Genomic DNA, 23,841 nt, shown 5'->3' with positions numbered 1-23,841 from the left:
CATTTTTCCTCTTCCACAAGAAAATTCTGCTTAGCAGAAACCTGTTTCTGAAGCTGCTTTAAAAAAAATGTTTTTTAATTAAATGGTTATGTTAACAAGGAGAACATCAAATCAAATCAGCTTATTAATAGCCTGCACTGAAAGCATGACAAAAACCCGATGTGGCAGATAAATTGCCATATATGCACTCAAACACGGTGACCATTTTTCTCATCCACTACCATGGACCTGAAACGAGGAGTATTCTATTCTGTAAATAAGAAATTATTCAGAGGACCAGAATATTGCCTTGGACAATTTGCTTTTCAAATTAGAAGAGGGAATTCAGTCTACCTTGCTGTCGCAGTAGTCCAATATCACACTTCACATGTAAATACAGTACAGGCCAGGGTGGAATTCTTTGGCAGATGAGAAATACACTCTTACATTTTTTCCCACCCAACAACAGTTGTTGATACAGATCTACTTGACACGTTGCCCTTCCTCATAAATGTTGCTTTAGAAGAAAAAAAAACATTTTCAAAAGCATGCAGGTTAATTGGTGTATCTATGACATATTCCTCTTAGAGAAGTGGAGCGGACTCCTGCCATACTGAGCTAAATGCTGTGTCTAGCCTATCTGTATGTCTTCCTGTGCCTACAGATTCACACCGACAGATGTGGGTGAAACACATGTCATAACTTTAAAATCTATTGGAGTGGAACGGTTGCCCTGAGACGCGGCTGTAGGCTAACTAACTATAGAGTCTGACGCCATAGAAGTCTACAGTCAGGTCTCAGGGGCAAGGGTCAGTACAGAGGTCAATAATCTAAACAACAACACAAACAAGATGATGCACATATCTCCTACAGTACCTTACAGAGTACATCAGGGTTGGACAAGTTCAGTACCTTCCAGTTTCCCTCAGGTTTGTACCTTGTGAACATGACCCGGTATAATTTTCTCTTTACCCAGTGAGTCCACAAATTTAACAATTTCACCCTCAAGGGAAACACAAGAGGGTTTCTCAACAACCATGACTAACTCTATCGTATACAGTGTAGTACGCCTATAGTCTGTGAAATCCCCCCCCACAGAAATAATTCATTCTTACAACTTAGTTTGTCAGTGTACATTAGATTAGCATTCCACGCTAGCTCTCTCACTCGCTTTCGATCACTTCCCCCTCTCCCCTTCCCTCTTTATCCCGCTCTCACCTTCACCCCCTCCCTCCGCTCTGCTAGGAATGGTGCTTCATAAATGGCTGAACATCCTGTTCACAAGCGCAACACGTCCCCTGCAGGGAAGGGAAGGGAGAGGCTGCCATCTTGGGGTAATTATGGAAGAGGGATTTATCCAGCCTGCCTGCCGCTGTCTGTCTGTCTGAGCCCACACAATCCACATCACATCAACCCCCACAGCAGCAAATCGGTGCATTTAATAGGATTTTATTTGAGTTATTATTATATTTAACCAGGTAGCCCCATTGGAAGTCAGAATACCTCTTTTCTAAGGGAAACCTGCATGGATGGGTGGTTTGTGGACATCTGTGCTGAATCACAATAGTCATGTCGAACCCAAATAAACCAGTCGTGGCAAAACTTTACCCTGAGGTTGTCAAACTCAGTTTAACTAATGAACACATCAAATACATAATGCAGTAATATTCCTTGACCGTACCTCTATGTCGGCCTATTCATGACCTCTGCTCTGCTCTTCTGCATGAAACAATCATCAAACCTGAATCCCATCAAGGCAACGCAGCACAAATTCATCAGACAGCTACGTTATCACACATTGAAGTCTCAGAAGCCATCGCAAAAACAAAGACTGAGATAAGTAGCCTGGGATAAGTGCGCCCAGGGACGTGAGCATACGAGGAGAGAAAGAGAGAGAAAATACTTTCTTTCAGGGGAGATTTTGACTCGCGTCCCAAATAACACCCTACTTCCGACATAGTGTACTGCTTTTGGCCAGAGCCCTATGGTCAAAGGTCGTGCACTATATAGGGAATATGATGCCATTTGTGACTGAGTCTTTTTCATTAGCAGCCAGGGCCACATTTGGCTTCCCACGGTGCTTCAGAACAAAGAGTATGTCTGAAAGCAGGGAGCCTTCGCATGGCTGTGTGGCGCTCTAATTGCTCTCTCTCTCGCTCCCCCTCTCCCTCCCTCTCTTGTGGAGCCAACAGTGTCAACAGGTCCTCCATTTTAAAAACAGCACAGGGGAGTTATAGGGGAGCAGAGCGTCACTGCTCAGCCAGCCATTGGCAGAGGGGCCTACTCCAGAGGTGGAGGGAGAGAAAGGGCAAGGATGTGTCTCCAAATCCACTTGATCTTAGCAACTAACAAGGTCCCAGCATGTCTGACAGCAAACAAAACAAGAGTTGATGTAAACGTGGTTGAAACTTGGTTACTTACAGGACTGACACAATGTCACCTCGACGTACTTGGTAGTTCCTCACACTCCAGCGGTTCAGGAGCACCACGTCAGAACCTGTCACATTCCCCTCAGGATTCAGGGAAGGCTGAGACGACAACACACATGCACACAAAAAGAGGCGAGTCAGTCACATCGGAAAGAAACAAGGAACAGGGGAAACGAGCAACATTGTCATCGGTGGCCTGGAAAGGAGAAACAGCAGCAAGGGCCAAGCAGAGGGCAAACAGGGAACAGAAGACAGACTGAATGACATATTCCTCTTAGAGAAGTGAAGCGGACTCCTGCCATACTGAGCTAAATGCTGTGTCTAGCCTATCAAATCAAAGTTGATTTGTCACGTGCGCCGAATAAAACAGTGAAATGCTTACTTACAGGCACTAACCAACAGTGCAAAAAAGGTACTAGGTGAACAATAGGTAAGTAGAGAAGTAAAACAACAGTAAAAATACAGTGAAAAATAACAGTAGCGAGTCTATATACAGGCACCGGTTAGTCGGGCTGATTGAGGTAGTATGTACATGTAGATATGGTTAAAGTGACTATGCATATACACTGCTCAAAAAAATAAAGGGAACACTAAAATAACACATCCTAGATCTGAATGAATGAAATATTATTATTAAATACTTTTTTCTTTACATAGTTGAATGTGCTGACAACAAAATCACACAAACATTATCTCTGGAAATCAAATTTATCAACCCGTGGAGGTCTGGATTTGGAGTCACACTCAAAATTAAAGTGGAAAACCACACTACGGGCTGATCCAACTTTGATGTAATGTCCTTAAAACAAGTCAAAATGAGGCTCAGTAGTGTGTGTGGCCTCCACGTGCCTGTATGACCTCCCTACAACGCCTGGGCATGCTCCTGGTGAGGTGGCGGATGGTCTCCTGAGGGATCTCCTCCCAGACCTGGACTAAAGCATCCGCCAACTGCTTTCATCTGTGAAGAGCACAGGGCGCCAGTGGCGAATTTGCCAATCTTGGTGTTCTCTGGCAAATGCCAAACGTCCTGCACGGTGTTGGGCTGTGAGCACAACCCCCACCTGTGGATGTCGGGCCCTCATACCACCCTCATGGAGTCGGTTTCTGACCGTTTGACCAGACAAATGCACATTTGTGGCCTGCTGGAGGTCATTTTGCAGGGCTCTGGCAGTGCTCCTCCTTGCACAAAGGCGGAGGTAGCGGTCCTGCTGCTGGGTTGTTGCCCTCCTACGGCCTCCTCCACGTCTCATGATGTACTGGCCTGTCTCCTGGTAGCACCTCAATGCTCTGGACACTACGCTGACAGACACAGCAAACCTTCTTGCCACATCTCGCAGTCATGTACCATCCAGGATGAGCTGTGCTACCTGAGCCACTTGTGTGGGTTGTAGACTCCGTCTCATGCTACCACTAGAGTGAAAGCACCACCAGCATTCAAAAGTGACCAAAACATCAGCCAGGAAGCATAGGAACTGAGAAGTGGTCTGTGGTCACCACCTGCAGAACCACTCCTTTATTGGGGGTGTCTTGCTAAATGCCTATAATTTCCACCTGTTGTCTATTCCATTTGCACAACAGCATGTGAAATGTATTGTCAATCAGTGTTGCTTCCTAAGTGGACAGTTTGATTTCACAGAAGTGTGATTGACTTGGAGTTACATTGTGTTGTTGAAGTGTTCCCTTTATTTTTTTGAGCAGTGTATGATAAACAGAGAGTAGCAGTAGCGTAAAAGAGGGGTTGGCGGGACCGAATGCAGATAGCCCGGTTAGCCAATGTGAGGGGGCACTGGTTGGTCGGGCCAATTGAGGTAGTACAGTTGACATACACCTTAGCCAAATACATTTCAACTCAGTATTTCACAATTCCTGACATTTAATCCTAGTAAAAATGCCCCGTTTTAGGTCAGTTGGGATCACCACTTCATTTTAAGAATGTGAAATGTCAGAATAATAGCAGAGAGAATTATTTATTTCAGCTTTTATTTCTTTCATCACATTCACAGTGGGTCAGAAGTTTACATACACTCAATTAGTATCTGGTAACATTGCCTTTCAATTGTTTAACTTGGGTCATACGTTTCAGGTAGCCTTCCACAAGCTTCCCACAATAAGTTGGGTGAAGTTTGGCCCGTTCCTCCTGACAGAGCTGGTGTAACGGAGTCAGGTTTGTAGGCCTCCTTGCTCGCAGATACTTTTTCAGTTCTGCTCACAAATGTTCCATAGGATTGAGGTCAGGGCTTTGTGATGGCCACTCCAAAACCTTGACTTTGATGTCCTTAAGCCATTTTGCCACAATTTTGGAAGTATGCTTGGTGTCATTATCCATTTGGAAGACCCATTTGCGACCAAGCTTTAACTTCCTGACTGATGTCTTGAGGTGTTGCTTCAATATATCCACATCATTTTCCTTCCTCATGATTCTATCTATTTTGTGAAGTGCACCAGTCCCTCCTGCAGCAAAGCACCCCCACAACATTATGCTGCCACCCCTGTGCTTAATGGATGGGATGGTGTTCTTCAGCTTGCAAGCCTGCCCCTTTTTCCTCCTAACATAACAATGGTTATTACGGCCAAACAGTTCTATTTTTGTTTCCAGAGGATATTTCTCCAAAGTACGATCTTTGTCCCCATGTGCAGTTGCAAACTGTAGTCTGGCTTTTTTTGTGGCGGTTTTGGAGCAGTGGCTTCTGCCTTGCTGAGCGGCCTTTCAGGTTGTCGATATCCAACTGTGGATATAGATACTTTTGTACCAGTTTCCTCCAGCATCTTCACATGGTCTTTGCTGTTGTTCTGGGATTGATTTGCACTTTTCGCACCAAAGTACATTCATCTCTAGGAGACAGAACGCGTCTCCTTCCTGAGCGGCATGACGGCTGCGTGGTGACATGGTGTTTATACTTGCGTACTATTGTTTGTACAGATGAACGCATACCTTCAGCCGTTTGGAAATTGCTCCCGATGAACCAGACTTGTGGAGGTCTACATTTTTTTTCTGAGGTCTTGGCTGATTTCTTTTGATTTTCCTATGATGTCAAGCAAAGAGGCACCGAGTTTGAAGGTAGGCCTTGAAATACATCCACAGGTACACCTTCAATTGACTAAAATGATGTCAATTAGCCTATCAGAAGCTTCAAAAGCCACAACAATTTTCTGGAATTTTCCAAGCTGTTTAAAAGGCACAGTCAACTTAGTGTATGTAAACTTCTGGCCCACTTGAACTGTGATACAGTGAATTATAAGTGAAATAATCTGTCTGCAAAGAATTGTTGGAAAAATTACTTGTGTCATGCACAAAGCAGATGTCCTAACCGACTTGCAAAAACTATAGTTTGTTAACAAGAAATTTGTGGAATGATTGAAAAACAAGTTTTAATGACTCCTACCTAAAGTGTATGTAAACTTCCGACGTCAACTGTATGTACATGAACGTATAGTTAAAGTGACTATGCATATATGATAAACAGAGAGTAGCAGCAGCGTAAAAGAGGGGTTGGGGGGAGGCACACAATGCAAATAGTCAGGGTAGCCATTTGACTACCTGTTCAGGAATCTTATGGCTTTGGGGTAAAAACTGTCCTAGACTTGGCACTACTGTACCGCTTGCCATGAGGTCATAGAGAGAACAGTCTTGTCTTTTTAGGGCCTTCCTCTGACACCGCCTGGTGTAGAGGTCCTGGATGGCAGGCCGCTTTGCCCCAGTGAAGTATTGGGCCATACGCACTACCGAGCAATTGCCGTACCAGGCAGTGATGCAGCTGTAGAACCTTTTGAGGATCTCAGGACCCATGCCAAATCTTTTTAGTTTCCTGAGGGGGAATAGGCTTTGTCGTGCCCTCTTCACGACTGTCTTTGTGTGTTTGGACCATTCTAGTTTGTTGTTGATGTGGACAACAAGGAACTTGAAGCTCTCAACTTGCTCCACTACAGCCCCGTCGATGAGAACGGGGGCGTGCTCGGTCCTCTTTTTCCTGTAGTCCACAATCATCTCCTTAGTCATGGTTACGTTGAGGGATATGTTGTTATTCTGGCACCACCCGGCCAGGTCCCTGGCCTCCTCCCGGTAGTCTCATCATTGTCGGTGGTCAGGCCTACCATTGTTGTGTCGTCTGCAAACTTAATGATGGTGTTGGAGTCGTGCCTGGCCATGCAGTCGTGGGTGAACAGGGAGTACAGGAGGGGACTGAGCATGCATCCCTGGAGGGGCTCCAGTGTTGAGGATCAGCGTGGCAGATGGGTTGCTACCTACCCTCACCACCTTGGGGCGGCCTGTCAGGAAGTCCAGGATCCAGTTGCAGAGGGAGGTATTTAGTCCCAGGATCCTTAGCTTAGTGATGAGCTTTGAGGGTAATATGGTGTTGAACGCTGAGCTGTAGTCAATGAATAGCATTCTCACATAGGTGTTCCTTTTGTCCAGGTGGGAAAGGGCAGTGTGGAGCGCAATAGAGATTGCGTCATCTGTGGATCTGTTTGTGCAATATGCAAATTGGAGTGAGTCTAGGGTTTCTGGGATAATGGTGTTGATGTGAGCCCTTGCCAGCCTTTCAAAACACTTCATGGCTACGGACCTGAGTGCTACGGGTCTGTAGTCATTTAGGCAGGTTGCCTTCGTATTCTTGGGCACAGGGACTATGGTGGTCTGCTTGAAACATGTTGGTATTTCAGTCTCAATCAGGGACATGTTGAAAATGTCAGTGAAGACACCTGCCAGGTGGTCAGCACATGCCAGGAGCACACGTCCTGGAAAGCCTTGTGAATGTTGACCTGTTTAAAGGTCTTACTGAACGTCGGCTACGGAAAGCGTGATTACAAAGTCGACCAGGAACAGCTGATGCTCTCATGCATGCTTCAGTGTTGCTTGCCTCGAAGCAAGAATAGGAGTGATTTAGCTCGTCTGGTAGGCTCGTGTCACTGGGAAGCTCGTGGCTGTGCTTCCCTATGTAGTCTGCAATAGTTTGCAAGCCCTCTGACATAAGACGAGCATCGGAGCCGGTGTAGTACGATTCAATCTTAGCCGTGTATTGACGCTTTGCCTGTTTGATGGTTCGTTGGAGGGCATAGCGGGATTTCTTATAAGCTTCCGGCTTACAGTCCCGCACCTTGAAAACAGCAGCTCTATCCTTTAGCTCAGTGCGAATGTTGCCTGTAATCCATGGCTTCTTTTTGGGGTATGTTTGTCCAGTCACTGTGGGGGCGACGTCCCCGATGCACTTATTGATATTGCCAGTGACTGATGTGGTGTACTCCTCAATGCCATCGGGAGAATCCCGGAACATGTTCCAGTCTGATAGCAAAACAGTCCTGTAGTTTAGCATCTGCTTCAACTGACCACTTTTTTTTATTGATTGAGTCACTGGTGCTTCCTGCTTTAATTTTTGCTTGTAAGCAGGAATCAGGAGGATAGAATTATGGTCGGATTTACCAAACGGAGGGCGAGGGAGAGCTTTGTACGCGTCTCTGTGTGTGGAGTACAGGTGATCTAGAATTTCTCTCTCTCTGCTTGTTCATTTAACATGTTGATAGAAATTAGGAAGAACTGATTTAAGTTTCCCTGCATTAAAGTATCCGGCTACTAGAAGCGCCGCCTCTGGGTGAGCGGTTTCTTGTTTGCTTATTTCCTTATACAGCTGACTGAGAAAAAATCTTGGTCTAATCCGAGGTTAGTGATCACTGTCCTGACCTCCAGAAGCTCTTTTTTGCCATAAGATACAGTTGCAGAAACATTTTGTACAAAATAAGCTACAAATAATGCGAAAAAACAAACACATAATAGCACAATAAGTTGGGCGCCTGTTAAACTGCTGCCATTTCTTCCGGCACCATTTTATATATATCTGTATGTCTTCCCGTGCCTACAGATTCACACCGACAGATGTGGGTGAAACATATGTCATACCATTAAAATCTATTGGAGTGGAACGGTTGCCCTGAGATGTGGCTGTAGACTAATTAACTATAAAGTCTGACGCCATAGAAGTCTACAGTCATGTCTCGGGGCAAGGGTCAGTACAGAGGTCAATAATCTAAACAACAACACAAACAAGATGATGCACATATCTCCTACAGTACCTTACAGAGTACATCAGGGTTGGACAAGTTTAGTACCTTCCAGTTTCCCTCAGGTTTGTACCTTGTGAACATGACCCAGTATAATTTTCTCTTTACCCAGTGAGTCCACAAAATTAACAATTTCACCCTCAATGGGAAACACAAGAGGGTTTCTCAACAACCATGACTAACTCTATCGTATACAGTGTAGTACGCTTATAGTCTGTGAAATCCCCCCCCCCACAGAAATAATTCATTCTTACAACTTAGTTTGTGTCACTTTATCGAAGAACTAGTGTGTGACGAAGCCCCACTCCAAGCAGCGGGTGACATGACACAGGAAGAATGATTCATTAAACAGGATGTGCACAGGCCATTTCACGCTTGCCAGGGTAATTGACAGAATATCTCTTATCCGTCTGCTGAAAATAAATATCCCATACGAGTGCTGCCAGCCGCAGAATGTATCTGTTACAGTTGGATACGTTATCATTTTCACTTTCAGTCATATTTTACCATATTACATGCTGTATTGTTTCAAAGACGTTATTCTTGCTAGCTTGAAAGCACCCTAGAATTAATAAAAACCTGAGAAAAAACAACAACACAGGAGACAAGGAAAGTTAGATCAAATAAGATTGTCTGGTCAACAATTCAATCTTGTGAGCACTGCAGCCTTAGGCAAGACAACGCAGGGGTTTTGAAAGGATTCTTGTTTAAACTATCACGGCCTTGTAGGAGGAGAGGCAAAGTGAGGCAACGGCCTGTCTACACAACTAGAACCTGGCGAAATCCTAACAACTCCAGCAATGTAAACAGCCTGCAGTATCTGAACGTATTGACTTACTAATTAGTAGTATGGGAGGAGAGGAGGGAGATCAATAACGATCTTCTTCAGACAAACATTTGTTGTTACATTTCTTTCTTTCTTTACTTACTTAGAAAACCATGCAAATATACTTGGATTCTAATTACGTCACATGGGATGGTACAAACGAAACTATATCACGCTGTATAGATTCTCTTGTCAACCATTCACAAGAAGCTAAACTGCCAACCAACACTGTCAACAGGGAGGACAAGCCCCAGCCAATGACGCGAAACCAATGGGTCTCAGCTGCCCGACTGACTTACCTCGATGCCTACATAGCTACAGATGTATGCCTGATCAACTCTGTTTGACAGCAGAATGAAAGATGAACGTGCATTGAGCATAGACGTTTAAAACAAGTGTTTATGTGTGTTTTCTTAACGTGAGCAAAGACGTGAGATGCTTTTGATGGATTTCATCACGACAAAGTGTCAACCCAGGCCATGAAGTATGACTTCTGTTGTATTGTATGGCTTCTGAATCCGAGCACGGCTAAATGTCTTCTGTGGTATTTGAATTGTGGGGTGAGGTAAGGCCAATTTATTCCATTCAATAGAACCTCTCCCTCTCTTTACTGCATGATACAGTAGATACTGAGATGCAATCAACTCTGTCACAAAAGGAAAGTGGGGCTTTGAAAAAGTACAACAAGATCAGTAGGAATTGATGGAGAAAGCAGAGAGCGTGTGTCTCACCTGCATTGAGGCTCCTTCTACTCGTGCTACATAGGCAAAGCGGTCCAGAACAGTGACAGTTACGGGCACTGCCACGAAGAAGCCGCTCACAAACGCCCGGATATACCTGCGCCCAGCCCCGGCCTGCTGAGCCATCACCTAGGGACAGAAGAACACAGTGCCGCCATCATAATTGGAACACAGCCATAAGAACTCAGCATGCAACAGCAAATGGAGAATCAGATAGTAGGGAGTTTGTATTGGCAAGAACAGGATGTAATTTCAGTCATTTCTCACTCAAAGAGAGAACACATATTGCATGCAGGCATTTCTCATCCTTCTCTGCCTTCTGTTCTCAAAAACGACAGCAGGACAGCAAGACAAGTGTGAAATAACAGAGTGACAGACCAAAGACCCTAGACAGGCTAATGCATCAGTGGCTTTAAATAACACAGCCACCAGGCAGATACTCAAACTTTGTTGTTACTGATTGTGATCGTGAGATGCTTCAAAAAGTTTATGCTTCAGAGGTACATCAAATATTCCTTGGTGGTACTGTAGCATGTCCTTACCTATCCTTAGTGTTGCACGTTATACCGAAACTTCGGTACTTTCGATACTAGAACATGAATAACGTCTCGGGTACTAATATATATATATATTTTTTTTTTACTTTCTGTATTTCTGTTAATGTGTCTCACGAATCAAGCCTGTCTGTCAGCGCAGCCGATCCCTTACTATAGCGTGCACCGTACCTGCTCCACTTACCCATTGCAAGCCTGCACTGGGAGTCTGGGCTGCGTCATGTTAGCTCCCCACTCATGCTGCACAGAAGATAACACATTTGAATCCGACACGGCATGTAGAAATTTTAAAACTGTTAATCACTGTTCGCAAAACAATGTCCATACAAGCTAGATGCAAAAAGATACCGGTAGCTTCCAACTTTGCAGGCTAACTTTTGTTGCTAGCTGACAGCTAAAGCTAACATCAACTCAATACTCTAGTACTTTGTTTATGGTAATATGCAAACCATTACGCAAAATATGCTGATTGACACAAAAAACTAAATTAATTCCCACATCTCTCCCAAAGATGATCTATTGTGTCATCGAATTGACTGTGCTCCGACGGGCCGCCCCGTCTTCTCCCGTGAATGATGTCATTACTGGTTAAAGACACATTCTTATAAAAAGAAGCTACTTCTATGCAAATGTTGTTGATAAGCACAATTAAATAAGTCCGAAATGGAATGGAAACTGATTGTTTGTCATCTGTAGCCCCATGCAATCAGCCAAAAGAAGCTCAATAACTCAATGCACGCACACTCCTATTGAATATGCATTCACCTGTATTGTGAATAGGTCTAAGCTACATCTGTCACGAATATTACCGAAGGTGACTCCCCTTCTTGTTCGGTTGGCGCTCGGCGGTCGTCGTCGCCGGTCTACTAGCTATCGCTGATCCGTTGTTCTGTGTTCGTTTAGTTCTGTCTAATTGGTATCACCTGTTTCTTGTTTGGTTGTTAGGATAGGGTTATATATAGTCTGTTCAGCCCGCTTCTGTTTCGTGCGGGCTTGTTCTCCTGTTTCTTTGTTTGAGTGTATTTTGTTTGCATTTGGGTTTCACGCTGTCCGTTTATATTTCTGTTCATTTGTGTTTCCACTTTTGTACATGTTATGTTTCCAGGACATTAAAGCGTGTTGTTTTTCCCACATCCTTTGCTCTCTGCGCTTGACTCCACACCTCTTCACTCATTTACACGTCACAGAAGCCCGCACCTTCTATGGAGTCAGCAGGAGCAGCGACCACTCCTCTTCCCACTATGGAAGAGCGAGTTCAACATCACACGTCCATCCTCCATCGCCTAGGATCAGCGATGGATCAGATGATGGAGAGGATGGATCGTTGGGAGAGGAATGGTTTCCCTACTACTACCCCACCGACCCTCCTACCAGCAACTCTACCATCTCCCCATCTGGATCCGGTTCCAGCGCTCTGCACATGACGCCTCCGAGGAATTACGATGGAGCAGCGACGGGGTGCCAGGGATTCCTGCTGCAATTAGAACTCTACCTGGCCACCGTTCGGCCGGCCCCTCGGAGGAGGAGAGTAGGGGTCCTCATCACCTGCCTGACCGGTAGAGCCCTGGAGTGGGCTAATGCGGTCTGGAACGGGCCCGACTCAGCGAAGGACAACTACCCGGAGTTCATCCGCCGTTTCAGGGCCGTGTTCGATCACCCTCCAGAAGGTCGAGCGGCGGGTGAGAGATTGTTCCATCTTAGACAGGGGGACGAAGAGCGCGCAGGACTTCGCGCTGGAGTTTCGGACCTTGGCTGCGGGAGCAGGCTGGAACGACAGGGCCCTGATAGACCATTACAGGTGTAGCCTGAGAGAGGACGTCCGTAGGGAGCTGGCCTGTCGGGATACTACGCTTAGCCTGGATGGACTGATAGACCTGTCGATCCGGTTGGACCATCTGCTAGCTGCTCGTGGACGTTCCGAAAGGGTCCTGTCAGTTCTACCTCCTGATCATCCTGCCCCTATCCCGATGGAGCTAGGAGGGACTGCGTCAAGGGAGATCGGAGGAGGAAGCTCCTCCTGTACCAGTTGTGGCCGGAGAGGGCACACGTCTGGTCGGTGCTGGAGGAATTCATCTGGGAATCGTGAGGGCAGGCAGAACACTCATCGGTCACCCCAGGTGAGTAAGCACCACACTCTCCCAGAGTTTCCTGTTGGTCACATGTTCCTATTAATTTGTTTCCTTAATTATTCTCCTTCTCTCCAGCATAAGGCACTGGTAGATTCAGGCGCAGCTGGAAACTTTATAGATCGCGGACTCGCTCAGAGGTTGAGGATTCCGTTAGTAAAAGTAGACCCCCCTTTTCCCGTGCACTCTTTAGATAGTCGACCATTAGGGTCAGGGCTGGTAAAGAAAGCCACAATTTCATTGGAGATGATTACGCAGGGGAATCACAAGGAGCGAATTAGTTTGTTCCTTATCGATTCACCTGCATTTCCAGTTGTTCTGGGGATTCCCTGGCTAGCTATTCATAATCCTACGATTTCGTGGAAACAGGGAACTCTACAGGGGTGGTCTGATGAGTGTTCAGGCAGGTGTGTAGGGGTTTCCATCGGTGCGACAACGGTGGAGAGTCCAGACCAGGTTTCCACCGTGCGCATTCCAGCTGAGTATGACGATTTGGCTATCGTTTTCAGTAAAAAGAAAGTGACCCAATTACCACCCCATAAGCAGGGGGATTGCGTGATAAATCTCCAGAGTAACGCTGCACTCCCCAGGAGTCATGTGTATCCTTTGTCCCAGGAGGAGAAGGTGGCTATGGAAACTTATATCACCGAGGCTCTGGGACAGGGGTACATTCAGCCCTCCATGTCACCTGTCTCTTCGAGTTTCTTTTTTGTGAAGAAAAAAGATGGTGGGTTACGTCCGTGTATTGATTATAGAGGTCTAAATTCCATCACAGTGGGTTTTAGTTACCCACTACCTCTCATTGCTACAGCAGTGGAATCATTTCACGGAGCGCAGTTCTTCACTAAACTGGATCTCAGGAGTGCTTATAATTTGGTGCGTATTCGGGAGGGAGATGAGTGGAAAACTGCATTTAGCACTACGTCGGGCCATTATGAGTACCTCGTCATGCCATACGGTTTAAAGAATGCTCCAGCTATATTTCAATCCTTTGTGGATGAAATACTCAGAGACCTGCACGGACAGGGTGTAGTGGTGTATATTGACGATATTTTGATCTACTCCGCTACACGCACTGAGCATGTATCTCTTGTGCGCAAGGTTCTTAGACGACTGCTGGAGAATGACCTGTATGTGAAGGCGGAGAAATGTGAGTTTTCCAAACAATCAGTTTCCTTCCTGGGTTATCGCATTTCCAGCTCTGGTTTGGTAATGGAGGGTGACCGCATAAAGGCCGTGCGTAATTGGCCGACTCCGACCACGGTAAAGGAGGTGCAGCGGTTTTTGGGATTTGCCAATTACTACCGGAGGTTTATCCGGGGTTTTGGTCAGGTAGCTGCCCCTATTACCTCACTGCTGAAGGGGGGGCCGGCGCGTTTGCAGTGGTCAGCAGAGGCGAACGGAGCTTTTCATAAGTTGAAGGCGATGTTTACTGAGGCGCCGGTGTTGGCACATCCGGACCCTTCTTTGGCGTTTATAGTAGAGGTGGACGCATCCGAGGCTGGGGTTGGAGCGGTGCTCTCACAGCGTTCGGGTGTGCCTCCGAAACTCCGCCCCTGTGCCTTTTTTTCAAAGAAACTCGGACCAGCGGAGCGGAATTATGATGTGGGGGATAGGGAGTTGTTGGCTATGGTTGAGGCCCTGAAGGTGTGGAGACACTGGCTTGAGGGGGCTAAGCACCCTTTCCTTATCTGGACTGACCATCGTAACCTGGAGTATATCCGATCAGCTAGGAGAATGAATCCTCGTCAGGCAAGGTGGGCCATGTTTTTCACCAGATTTCGTTTCACTATCTCATATAGACCAGGTTCCCTTAACACTAAGGCTGACGCGCTGTCAAGACTCTATGACACTGAGGACAGGTCCATCGATCCTACTCCCATCATTCCGGCAGCTAAGCTGGTGGCACCAGTAGTATGGGATGTGGACGCAGACATCGAGCGGGCGCATAGGGGGGAACCTGCGCCTCCACAGTGTCCGGAGGGTCGTAGGTACGTGCCGCTGGCTGTCCGTGATCAATTGATTCGATGGGCTCATTGTCTACCCTCGGCGGGTCACCCAGGTATTTATAGGACAGTGCGAGGTCTTGAGAGGAAGTACTGGTGGCCCACTTTGAGGAGGGATGTGCGATTCTATGTTTCCTCCTGTTCGGTGTGCGCCCAGAGTAAGGCTCCTAGACACCTGCCAAGAGGTAAATTACAACCTCTTCCCGTTCCACAACGGCCGTGGACCCATCTTTCGGTAGATTTTCTTACTGACCTCCCCCCCTCTCAGGGTAACACTACAATCCTGGTCGTTGTGGATCGGTTCTCTAAGTCCTTCCGTCTTATCCCATTGCCCGGTCTCCCTACCGCCCTACAGACTGCGGAAGCTCTTTTCACCCATGTCTTCCGGCATTACGGGGTGCCCGAGGATATAGTTTCTGATCGGGGCCCCCAATTTATCTCTCGTGTTTGGAGGGCATTTATGGAACGTCTGGGGGTCTCGGTCAGCCTGACCTCAGGGTATCACCCGGAGAGTAATGGTCAGGTGGAGAGAGTTAACCAGGAGGTGGGTAGGTTTCTGCGGTCGTATTGCCATGACCGGCCAGGGGAGTGGGCGAGATATATTCCCTGGGCAGAAATAGCCCAGAACTCACTAAGCCACTCCTCTACCAACTTGTCACCATTTGAGTGCGTGTTGGGGTACCAGCCAGTCCTGGCACCGTGGCATCAGAGCCAGACTGAGGCTCCTGAGGTGGAGGAGTGGGTACAGCGCTCTAAGGAGACCTGGAGGGCGGTCCAAGAGTCATTACGCCAAGCGAGTATAAGGCAGAAGAAGAGCGCTGACCGTCATCGCAGTGAGACCCCAGTGTTTGCACCTGGGGACAGGGTCTGGCTCTTGACCCGAAACCTGCCTCTCCGCTTGCCCTGCCGGAAGCTGGGTCCGCAGTGTATAGGGCCATTTAAAGTCCTGAGGAGAATAAATGAGGTTTGTTATCGATTATTACTTCCTTCGTATTATCGTATTAACCCCTCATTTCATGTGTCTCTTCTCAGGCCGGTGGTAGCTGGTCCTATGCAGGAAGATGAGGTTCCGGAGGTTCCTCCGCCCCCTCTGGACATTGAGGGGTCCCCGGCGTACAAGATACGAGCTATTCTGGACTCGAGACGCCGGGTGAGAGGCTTGCAGTACCTCGTTGACTGGGAGGGGTACGGTCCGGAGGAGAGGTGCTGGGTCCCGGTGAGGGATATTCTAGACCCATCTATGTTGAGTGAATTTCATCGCCTCCGTCCGGATCGCCCAGCGCCTCGGCCCCCGGGTCGTCCCCGAGGCCGGCGTCGGCGGGCTGCGGGAGCTGCGCGTCAGGAGGGGGGTACTGTCACGAATATTACCGAAGGTGACTCCCCTTCTTGTTCGGTTGGCGCTCGGCGGTCGTCGTCGCCGGTCTACTAGCTATCGCTGATCCGTTGTTCTGTGTTCGTTTAGTTCTGTCTAATTGGTATCACCTGTTTCTTGTTTGGTTGTTAGGATAGGGTTATATATAGTCTGTTCAGCCCGCTTCTGTTTCGTGCGGGCTTGTTCTCCTGTTTCTTTGTTTGAGTGTATTTTGTTTGCATTTGGGTTTCACGCTGTCCGTTTATATTTCTGTTCATTTGTGTTTCCACTTTTGTACATGTTATGTTTCCAGGACATTAAAGCGTGTTGTTTTTCCCACATCCTTTGCTCTCTGCGCTTGACTCCACACCTCTTCACTCATTTACACGTCACAACATCTTGATTTTCCAAGTTTATCAACAGAGATTTACCTTTTAAATAAATTATTACCATTAAGTTGTCATGTAGTTGGTTAAAAATAAAGTCAAGTTGATTGTATAATTTATTAATTAATGCATACACGGCTGTCTCTGAAAAATATTGACATAAAAAATGATAATGTAATGATATTGAACTGAGATATTCTTAGTCTGGCAGTGACAAATATATAAAAATATATATATATATATATTTAGCACATGAGACACCTGTCTGATTGGACTAATCCATTGCGGAGGCCACAGGGATGGCACACCAGTATCACCAGTAGTACATTTACTGTTAATTACCATCATTTGTAATCTACAATGTCTGTTTGGTTATGGCCATTTATGTTAATGCATTCAATATATTTTTATTAGTCTTTACCGTTCTCATTGAAGGAGCGGACACATTTGCAGAGCACACAACCTAAGTTTGGTTTATCTCATTCCATTTATGAATAAGGACACAGCGTACCTGATTACGCATAGAACTAGGTCTAGGCTACCTGGCCTGTGCGCAAATGTAGGCTTATGAATGTTCCCATTTTGGGATTTGATACTATTTCTGATTGTCTTAAAATCAGCATCACTGTGGAGCTTATCAAAGTAATTTTTTCTTCGCCTCAAAAAGCAAAGTAAACAAAGTCTGTTTATACATCCATTGAGAATGACAATAGTTCCTTAACGTAGCCTATTTGAAAAATCTTTCCAGCCAGCTCTCCCCCTTTCAATAACCGCTCAGCATGAAAGTGGAAAAAATGTCATGCTCTGATCTGGTGGAAAAAAGGCCTACCTGATTACCTCTCATCCCTTGCGCAAATAGCTTACAGCTGTGTCTGTCTGTCCAGAGCTCACTGGCACAGAAACTCTTGAGGGCCCAGAATATTTTATACAATGTTGCAAGTTTGCTAGTACCAGCATCAAGCTGGACCCAAGTTAATAGTTGATACAATGTTAAGTTCCTTGCAGATAGGCCATGCGATGTATAGGATATTTATTTTAAAAATATGGTTATTTTCTACCTGTGGGCTAAAATATAATTATTTGTTAGCTTTATGTAGGCTATTTTTACATATTGGCAAAGGCAATAGAAGTTACAAATCTAAAAGTATCATTTTCAATTAGATAGAATGTTGATTAACCACTTAATTAGAGACTTTATTAAAAATTAAATGAACCTGTTCCACAAAATGTGCATATGAAAATCATAACTGGCATGCAGATCAGTAGAAAGAAATGGTACAATTACTTGGCACTCCAAATGGAAAAGGTTGCTAAAAGCTGGTGTAGCCTATTACCGGAAACTTCAGGAGCATAAAGGCAGAATCTGGGATGGCCAGCAGCAGCAGGCAGCGGAAGGAGGGGGGTCGGGAAGGGATCAATTTTTTTCTTCTTCTGGTTAAGATATATTAATCTCTGGCTCACTCTTTATTCATTTGTAGGCAAAGTAGCCTATATATTGTTGATGATTTCAGTCTCGATATGGAAAAATACACTACATCTGGTATCGGTTTCAAAATCAAAATGCTGCCATCATGACAACACTAGTGGCTATTGCTTTGAAACAATAACAACCCTCCGTGCAAATATTGTTTTCCAATGGCTGGCAAATATTGTCAACAATATTGTTTCAACATACTTTCCTTGTTATTTCAACTTCCTGCATTAGTGTTGCAACAACCTTTTGTGCAAAAAGTTGCCTAAACAGTGTTAATGAACGTGACTGAGTTAGAAGTAAAAGAATAGAAGCTTTTCGACAGAAGAGAACAGGACATAAGTAGACCCGGACAGAACAAGATCCGCCCAAGGACACAACCGCCTAGCCAATTAAGACCAACCTGCATCACACATCCTCTCAGCCTCTGGCCCCATGACTGCTCTGCTCCAGCCCGAGTTAACCTGCTGTAATGAAGCTAATTAAAGATGCGCTATGCAGAAATCTCTACGCCATTTCCTGGTTGCTAAAATTCTAATTGTTCACCTGATTTCAGTTTCTGACAAAACAAGAAACTATGGTGTAGAGAATCATTGTACCATCTAAACTGCTGTGAAATAGATTTCCCATAACCAAAACTATTGTATTTTCAGCTGTTTGAAGCTGGTGTACAACACCAAAAGTTTAAGACGCAAAAACGAAACTTAAGAATGAAAGCATAGAAATAGCGTACATAAAACAGATCTACAGCTTCTTAGACTTGCTGTCAATGGGAATGACAGATCTGTAACTCATTTTCTATGTGAATTTGGTCAGGTCGCCCAAAAAGTCACATATTACAGCTTTAAAAAGGCCAAGCACATAGCAGGTGGAGTCAACCTGCACCCATAGCACTCACACAGGGCTGAGGAAACACACACAAAACCCACTTGGCACACATTGGTTAAATCAACGTTGTATCAACGTAATTTGGAAATATATGTGGAAAATAAGTAATCAATTTTACAAAACTGTTTTGTGAAATTTCAACCACAGGAGTTTGACATCATGTTAACCAATTTTCAACAGACAAACCTTACATAAAATATGATATAGACAGTCCCTATCGGCCTAGGATTCCAACTTTTGGTTGATTTTAAATGGAATTTACAAGTTAATACCAAATATGTTGGATTCACATCTCCATCTCAAACAAAAATCTAAGTTAAAGAATAGGACTGTATTTAATGTGCATTTAAAGTTTGATTTGATTCATTCACATTCTTTAACTTAGATGCTTGGTTGAAATAGAGACGTGAATCCAACATGTGAATTATTAATTTGTAGACAAACTGAATTATAGCCTGAGTGGCACAGAAAGAACTATCCAAGCAGAAGATACATCTCCTTCCAAACAATATTCAATATCCCTTTTACAATACAATAAAAATGTTCGATTCAATTCTCCATCTCATTCAAAAATAAAAAGTTAAAGAATGTGATTAAGCCTGTGGCTCAGACGGAACTATCCAAGCAGTAGATCCATCTCCTTTAAATGTTGATATTTGGTTGAGTTGTCAACCAAATACAACCAAACTCAATATTACCTTTGTAATACAGTAAATAGTCTACAATAAACAATAATAAAAAATGAAAACACCCAAAACCACTCATTCCTTTCATTTACAATATTTTTGCGAACAAATGTTCCATTTTGGCGTTATAATAAACATGGAAAATTGTTCTGAATATCTGTTGTAGCTTAAGACATCTACAAACCCACAATGCAATGCTCTATCTATGGGCTGGCTAGCTAGCAAATGTAGGTATACACAATAATACCAAAGACAACATCAGCAAGTAACATCACTCAGAGATGCACAAAAACAATATAACATTCAAAAATGGGTGAGCCTTTCCTTTAAGGCTATCTTACAAACTAATGTTACAGTATTTTTTTTACCTTAAAATGAGTAACACATCATGGCCACATTGAGGTTACTGTTACAAATGTATTCTTATGTAATCATAGAAAGCATGCATGTTCAAGATAACATGCAATGGTCGCAGGTCTGTGGAATTCTTCACAAATGCTATAATAATCTGCAGAGGCATTGACCACTTGCACCATGTACTTTAATGTAATCTCAACTGCAATCCAGGTCATTTGGTTGTGCTATTAGATGAAGCACAGTGATAACGCAATTAAGTTGGTGTACAAATAAAACAGTATCTGACATTGTTTTCCCATTTGAACTTGTGTTCTTTTAGACAGTTAACCGGACAGTGATAACTCATTTACAGTTGAGTTGGAAGTTTACATACACCTTAGCCAAATACATTTAAACTAAGTTTTTCACCATTCCTGACATTTAATCCTAGTAAAACATTTCTGTCTTCGGTCAGTTAGGATCACCACTTTATTTTAAGAATGTGAAATGTCTGAATAATAGTAGAGAATTATTCATTTCAGCTTTTATTTTTTTCATCACATTCACAGTGGGTCAGAAGTTTACATACACTCAATTAGTATTTGGTAGCATTGCCTTTAAATTGTTTAACTTGGGTCAAACGTTTTGGGTGGCCTTCCACAAGCTTCCCACAATAAGTTGGGTGAATTTTGGCCCATTCCTCCTGACAGAGTTGGTGTAACTGAGTCAGGTTTGTAGGCCTCCTTGCCTGCACACGCTTTTTCAGTTCTGCCCACACATTTTCTATGGGATTGAGGTCAGGGCTTTGTGATGGCCACTCCAATACCTTGACTTTGTTGTCCTTAAGCCATTTTGCCTCAACTTTGGAAGTACGCTTGGGTTCTATGTCCACTTGGAAGACCCATTTGCGACCAAGCTTAAACTTCCTGACTGATGTCTTGAGATGTTGCTTCAATATATCCATATCATTTTCTTTCCTCATGATGCCATCTATTTTGTAAAGTGCACCAGACTCTCCTGCAGCAAAGCACCCCCACAACATGATGCTGCCACCCCCATGCTTCATGTTTGGAATGGTGTTATTCGGCTTGCAAGCCTCCCCCTGTTTCCTCCAAACATAACGATGGTCATTATGGCTAAACAGTTCTATTTTTGTTTCATCAGACCAGAGGACATTTCTCCAAAAAGTACAATCTTTGTCCCCATGTGCAATTGCAAACTGTAGTCTGGCCTTTTTATTGAGGTTTTGGAGCAGTGGCTTCTGCCTTGCTGAGTGGCCTTTCAGGTTATGTCGATATAGGACTCGTTTTACTGTGGCTATAGATACTTTTGTATCTTCACAAGGTCTTTTGCTGTTGTTCTGGGATTGATTTACACCTTTCGCACCAGAGTACGTTCATCTCTAGGAGACAGAACACGTCTCCTTCCTGAGTGGTATGAAGGCTGCATGGTCCCATGGTGTTTATACTTGCGTACTATTGTTTGTACAGATGAACGTGGTACTTTTAGGCGTTTGAAAATTGCTCCCAAGGATGAACCAGACTTGTGGAGGTCTACAATTATTTTTCTGAGGTCTTGGCTGATTTCTTTTGATTTTCCAATGATGTCAAGCAAAGAAGCACAAAAGTTGAAGGTTGGTCTTGAAATACATCCACAGGTACACCTCCAATTGACTCAAATGACGTCAATTAGCCTATCAGAAGCTTCTAAAGCCATGACATCCTTTTCTGGAATTTCCAAAGCTGTTTAAAGGCACAGTCAACTTAGTGTATGTAAACTTCTGACCCACTGGAATTGTGATATGGTGAATTATGAAATAATCTGTCTGCAAATAATGTTTTGAAAAATTACTCGTGTCAATCACAAAGTAGATGTCCTAACCGACTTGCCAGAACTATAGTTTAACAAGAAATTTGTGGAGTGGTTGAAAAACAAGTTTTAATGACGCCAACCTAAGTGTATGTGAACTTCCGACTTCAACTGTAGGTGACATCTAAACCAAAAATCAGACATTGATTTTCTATTGGAATTTGGTTGTACTTTTAGATGGTTGAAAGCATAGTGATAACACATTTTGAATTCAACAACATTTTGGCAGTTTTTTTGACTAGGTGAAAATAGGTTGTAATCTCATTGATCAACCAAATATCAAATGAAATTTTAAATTGGTCACACACACACACATGGTTAGCAGAAGTTATTGCGAGTGTAGCAAAAGATTTGTGCTTCTAGTTCCGACAGTGCAGCAATATCTATCAAGTAATATCTAACAATTCCACAACAAATACCTAATATACACAAATCTAAGTAAGGAATGGAATAAGAATCTATAAATATATGGACGATATATGGATGAGCAAAAAAAGTACCCAATTCCCACAATGAAATGACGTGGGGTGCCCAGTGGGTGTGTAGCCTACACACATTATGTAGCCTGCCCACATAGCACAGAGCCCTACAGCATCTACCCTTAACAAATGAACGATTTCCGCGCCCCTGTATATTTTTTTGTCGCCCTATTAAACACAGTAATCTATTTTCCGAACCCACCATAGGATATTGTAAGACATCAGTTACCATGTGCTAGAGGGAGAGGCACTCCAGCATGGTTGGCAGAAAATCCATTGTAGCATAACAATCCATCCTGACATGAACATATTGCCATTCCTGCACATTAATAGAGTACATAATCCATATCAAAACAAATTGAATCGCATAAGGCCTACAGAGCGCTTCAGTGAGGTGTGAGGGTGGCACAGAGCAGCTGTGCTGCATTAGGCTGGCTTTCCTCCTGTGCTGACTTCTTGCAGAGTTGTGTTCATGGTAACTGACAGCCTTTCATTGATTCATATCAATCTCTAGCCAATAGGGCTGGGAATTGCCAGGGACCTCATGATACTATCACGATTCTTAGGTGCCAATGCAATATGTATTGCAATTCTCACGATTCTATATGTATTATGATTCGATAATGTGATTTTATTTGCAATTTGATGTTCCAAATACAGTTGAAGTCAGAAGTTTACATACACCTTAGCCAAATACATTTAAACTCAGTTTTTCACAATTCCTGACATTTAATCCTAGTAAAACTTACCTGTCTTAGGTCAGTTAGGATCACCACTTTTTTAAACAATATGAAATGTCAGAATAATAGTAGAGATAATGATTTATATCAGCTTTTATTTCTTCCATCACATTTCCAGTGGGTCAGAAGTTTACATACACTCAAGTAGTATTTGGTAGCATTGCCTTTAAATTGTTTAACTCGGGTCAAACGTTCTGAAAGCCTTCCACAAGCTTCCTACAATAAGTTGGGTGAATTTTGGCCCATTCCTCCAGACAGAGCTGGTGTAACTGAGTCAGGTTTGTAGGCCTCCTTGCTCACGCACCCTTTTTCAGTTCTGTCCACACATTTTCTATAGGATGAGGTCAGGGCTTTGTGATAGGCACTCCAATACCTTGACTTTGTTGTCCTTAAGACATTTTGTCACAACTTTGGAAGTATGCTTGGAGTCATTGGCCATTTGGAAGACCCATTTGCGACCAAGCTTTAACTTCCTGACTGATGTCTTGAGGTGTTGCTTCAATATATCCACATAATTTTCCTACCTCATGATGCCATCTATTTTATGAAGTGCACCAGTCCCTCCTGCAGCAAAGCACCCCCACAACATGATGCTGCCACCCCCGTGCTTCACGGATGGGATGGTGTTTTTCGGCTTGCAAGCCTCCCCCTTTTTCCTCCAAACTTAACAATGGTTATTATGGCCAACAGTTATATTTTTGTTTCATCAGACCAGAGGACATTTCTCCAAAAAGTACGATCTTTGTCCCCATGTGCAGTTGCAAACCATAGTCTGGCATTTTTATGGCGGTTTTGGAGCAGTGGCTTCTTCCTTGCTGAGCGACCTTTCAGGTTATGTTGATATTGGACTTGTTTTACTGTGGATGTAGATACTTTTGTACGGGTTTCCTACAGCATCTTCACAAGGTCATTTGCTGTTGT

The 23,841-nt window shown here is 44.1% G+C and overlaps 1 protein-coding gene across 3 annotated transcripts in view; it reads right to left on the bottom strand.

Annotated features, from left to right (window-relative positions):
* The window catches only part of immp2l (inner mitochondrial membrane peptidase subunit 2), a 150,172-nt gene that overhangs the window by 103,302 nt on the left and 23,029 nt on the right, over positions 1 to 23,841 (bottom strand). For 2 of the 3 annotated variants that reach the window (XM_029634824.2, XM_029634823.2), the window contains exons 2-3: positions 10,020 to 10,157; positions 2,401 to 2,507 (exon numbers count right to left, since the gene is read on the bottom strand). In XM_029634824.2, the coding sequence (XP_029490684.2) occupies positions 2,401 to 2,507; positions 10,020 to 10,157 (245 nt within the window). Of the gene's footprint in view, positions 1 to 2,400; positions 2,508 to 10,019; positions 10,158 to 10,766; positions 10,823 to 23,841 lie in introns of those variants that run through there. The other variant, XM_029634825.2, reaches the window with a different exon arrangement.

Source organism: Oncorhynchus nerka, linkage group LG25 (genome assembly GCF_034236695.1).
Source record: "Oncorhynchus nerka isolate Pitt River linkage group LG25, Oner_Uvic_2.0, whole genome shotgun sequence".
NCBI classification, from domain to species: domain Eukaryota; kingdom Metazoa; phylum Chordata; class Actinopteri; order Salmoniformes; family Salmonidae; genus Oncorhynchus; species Oncorhynchus nerka.
The sequence above is the reverse complement of the archived record's forward strand: the minus strand, read 5'-3'. Positions and strand labels throughout refer to the sequence as shown.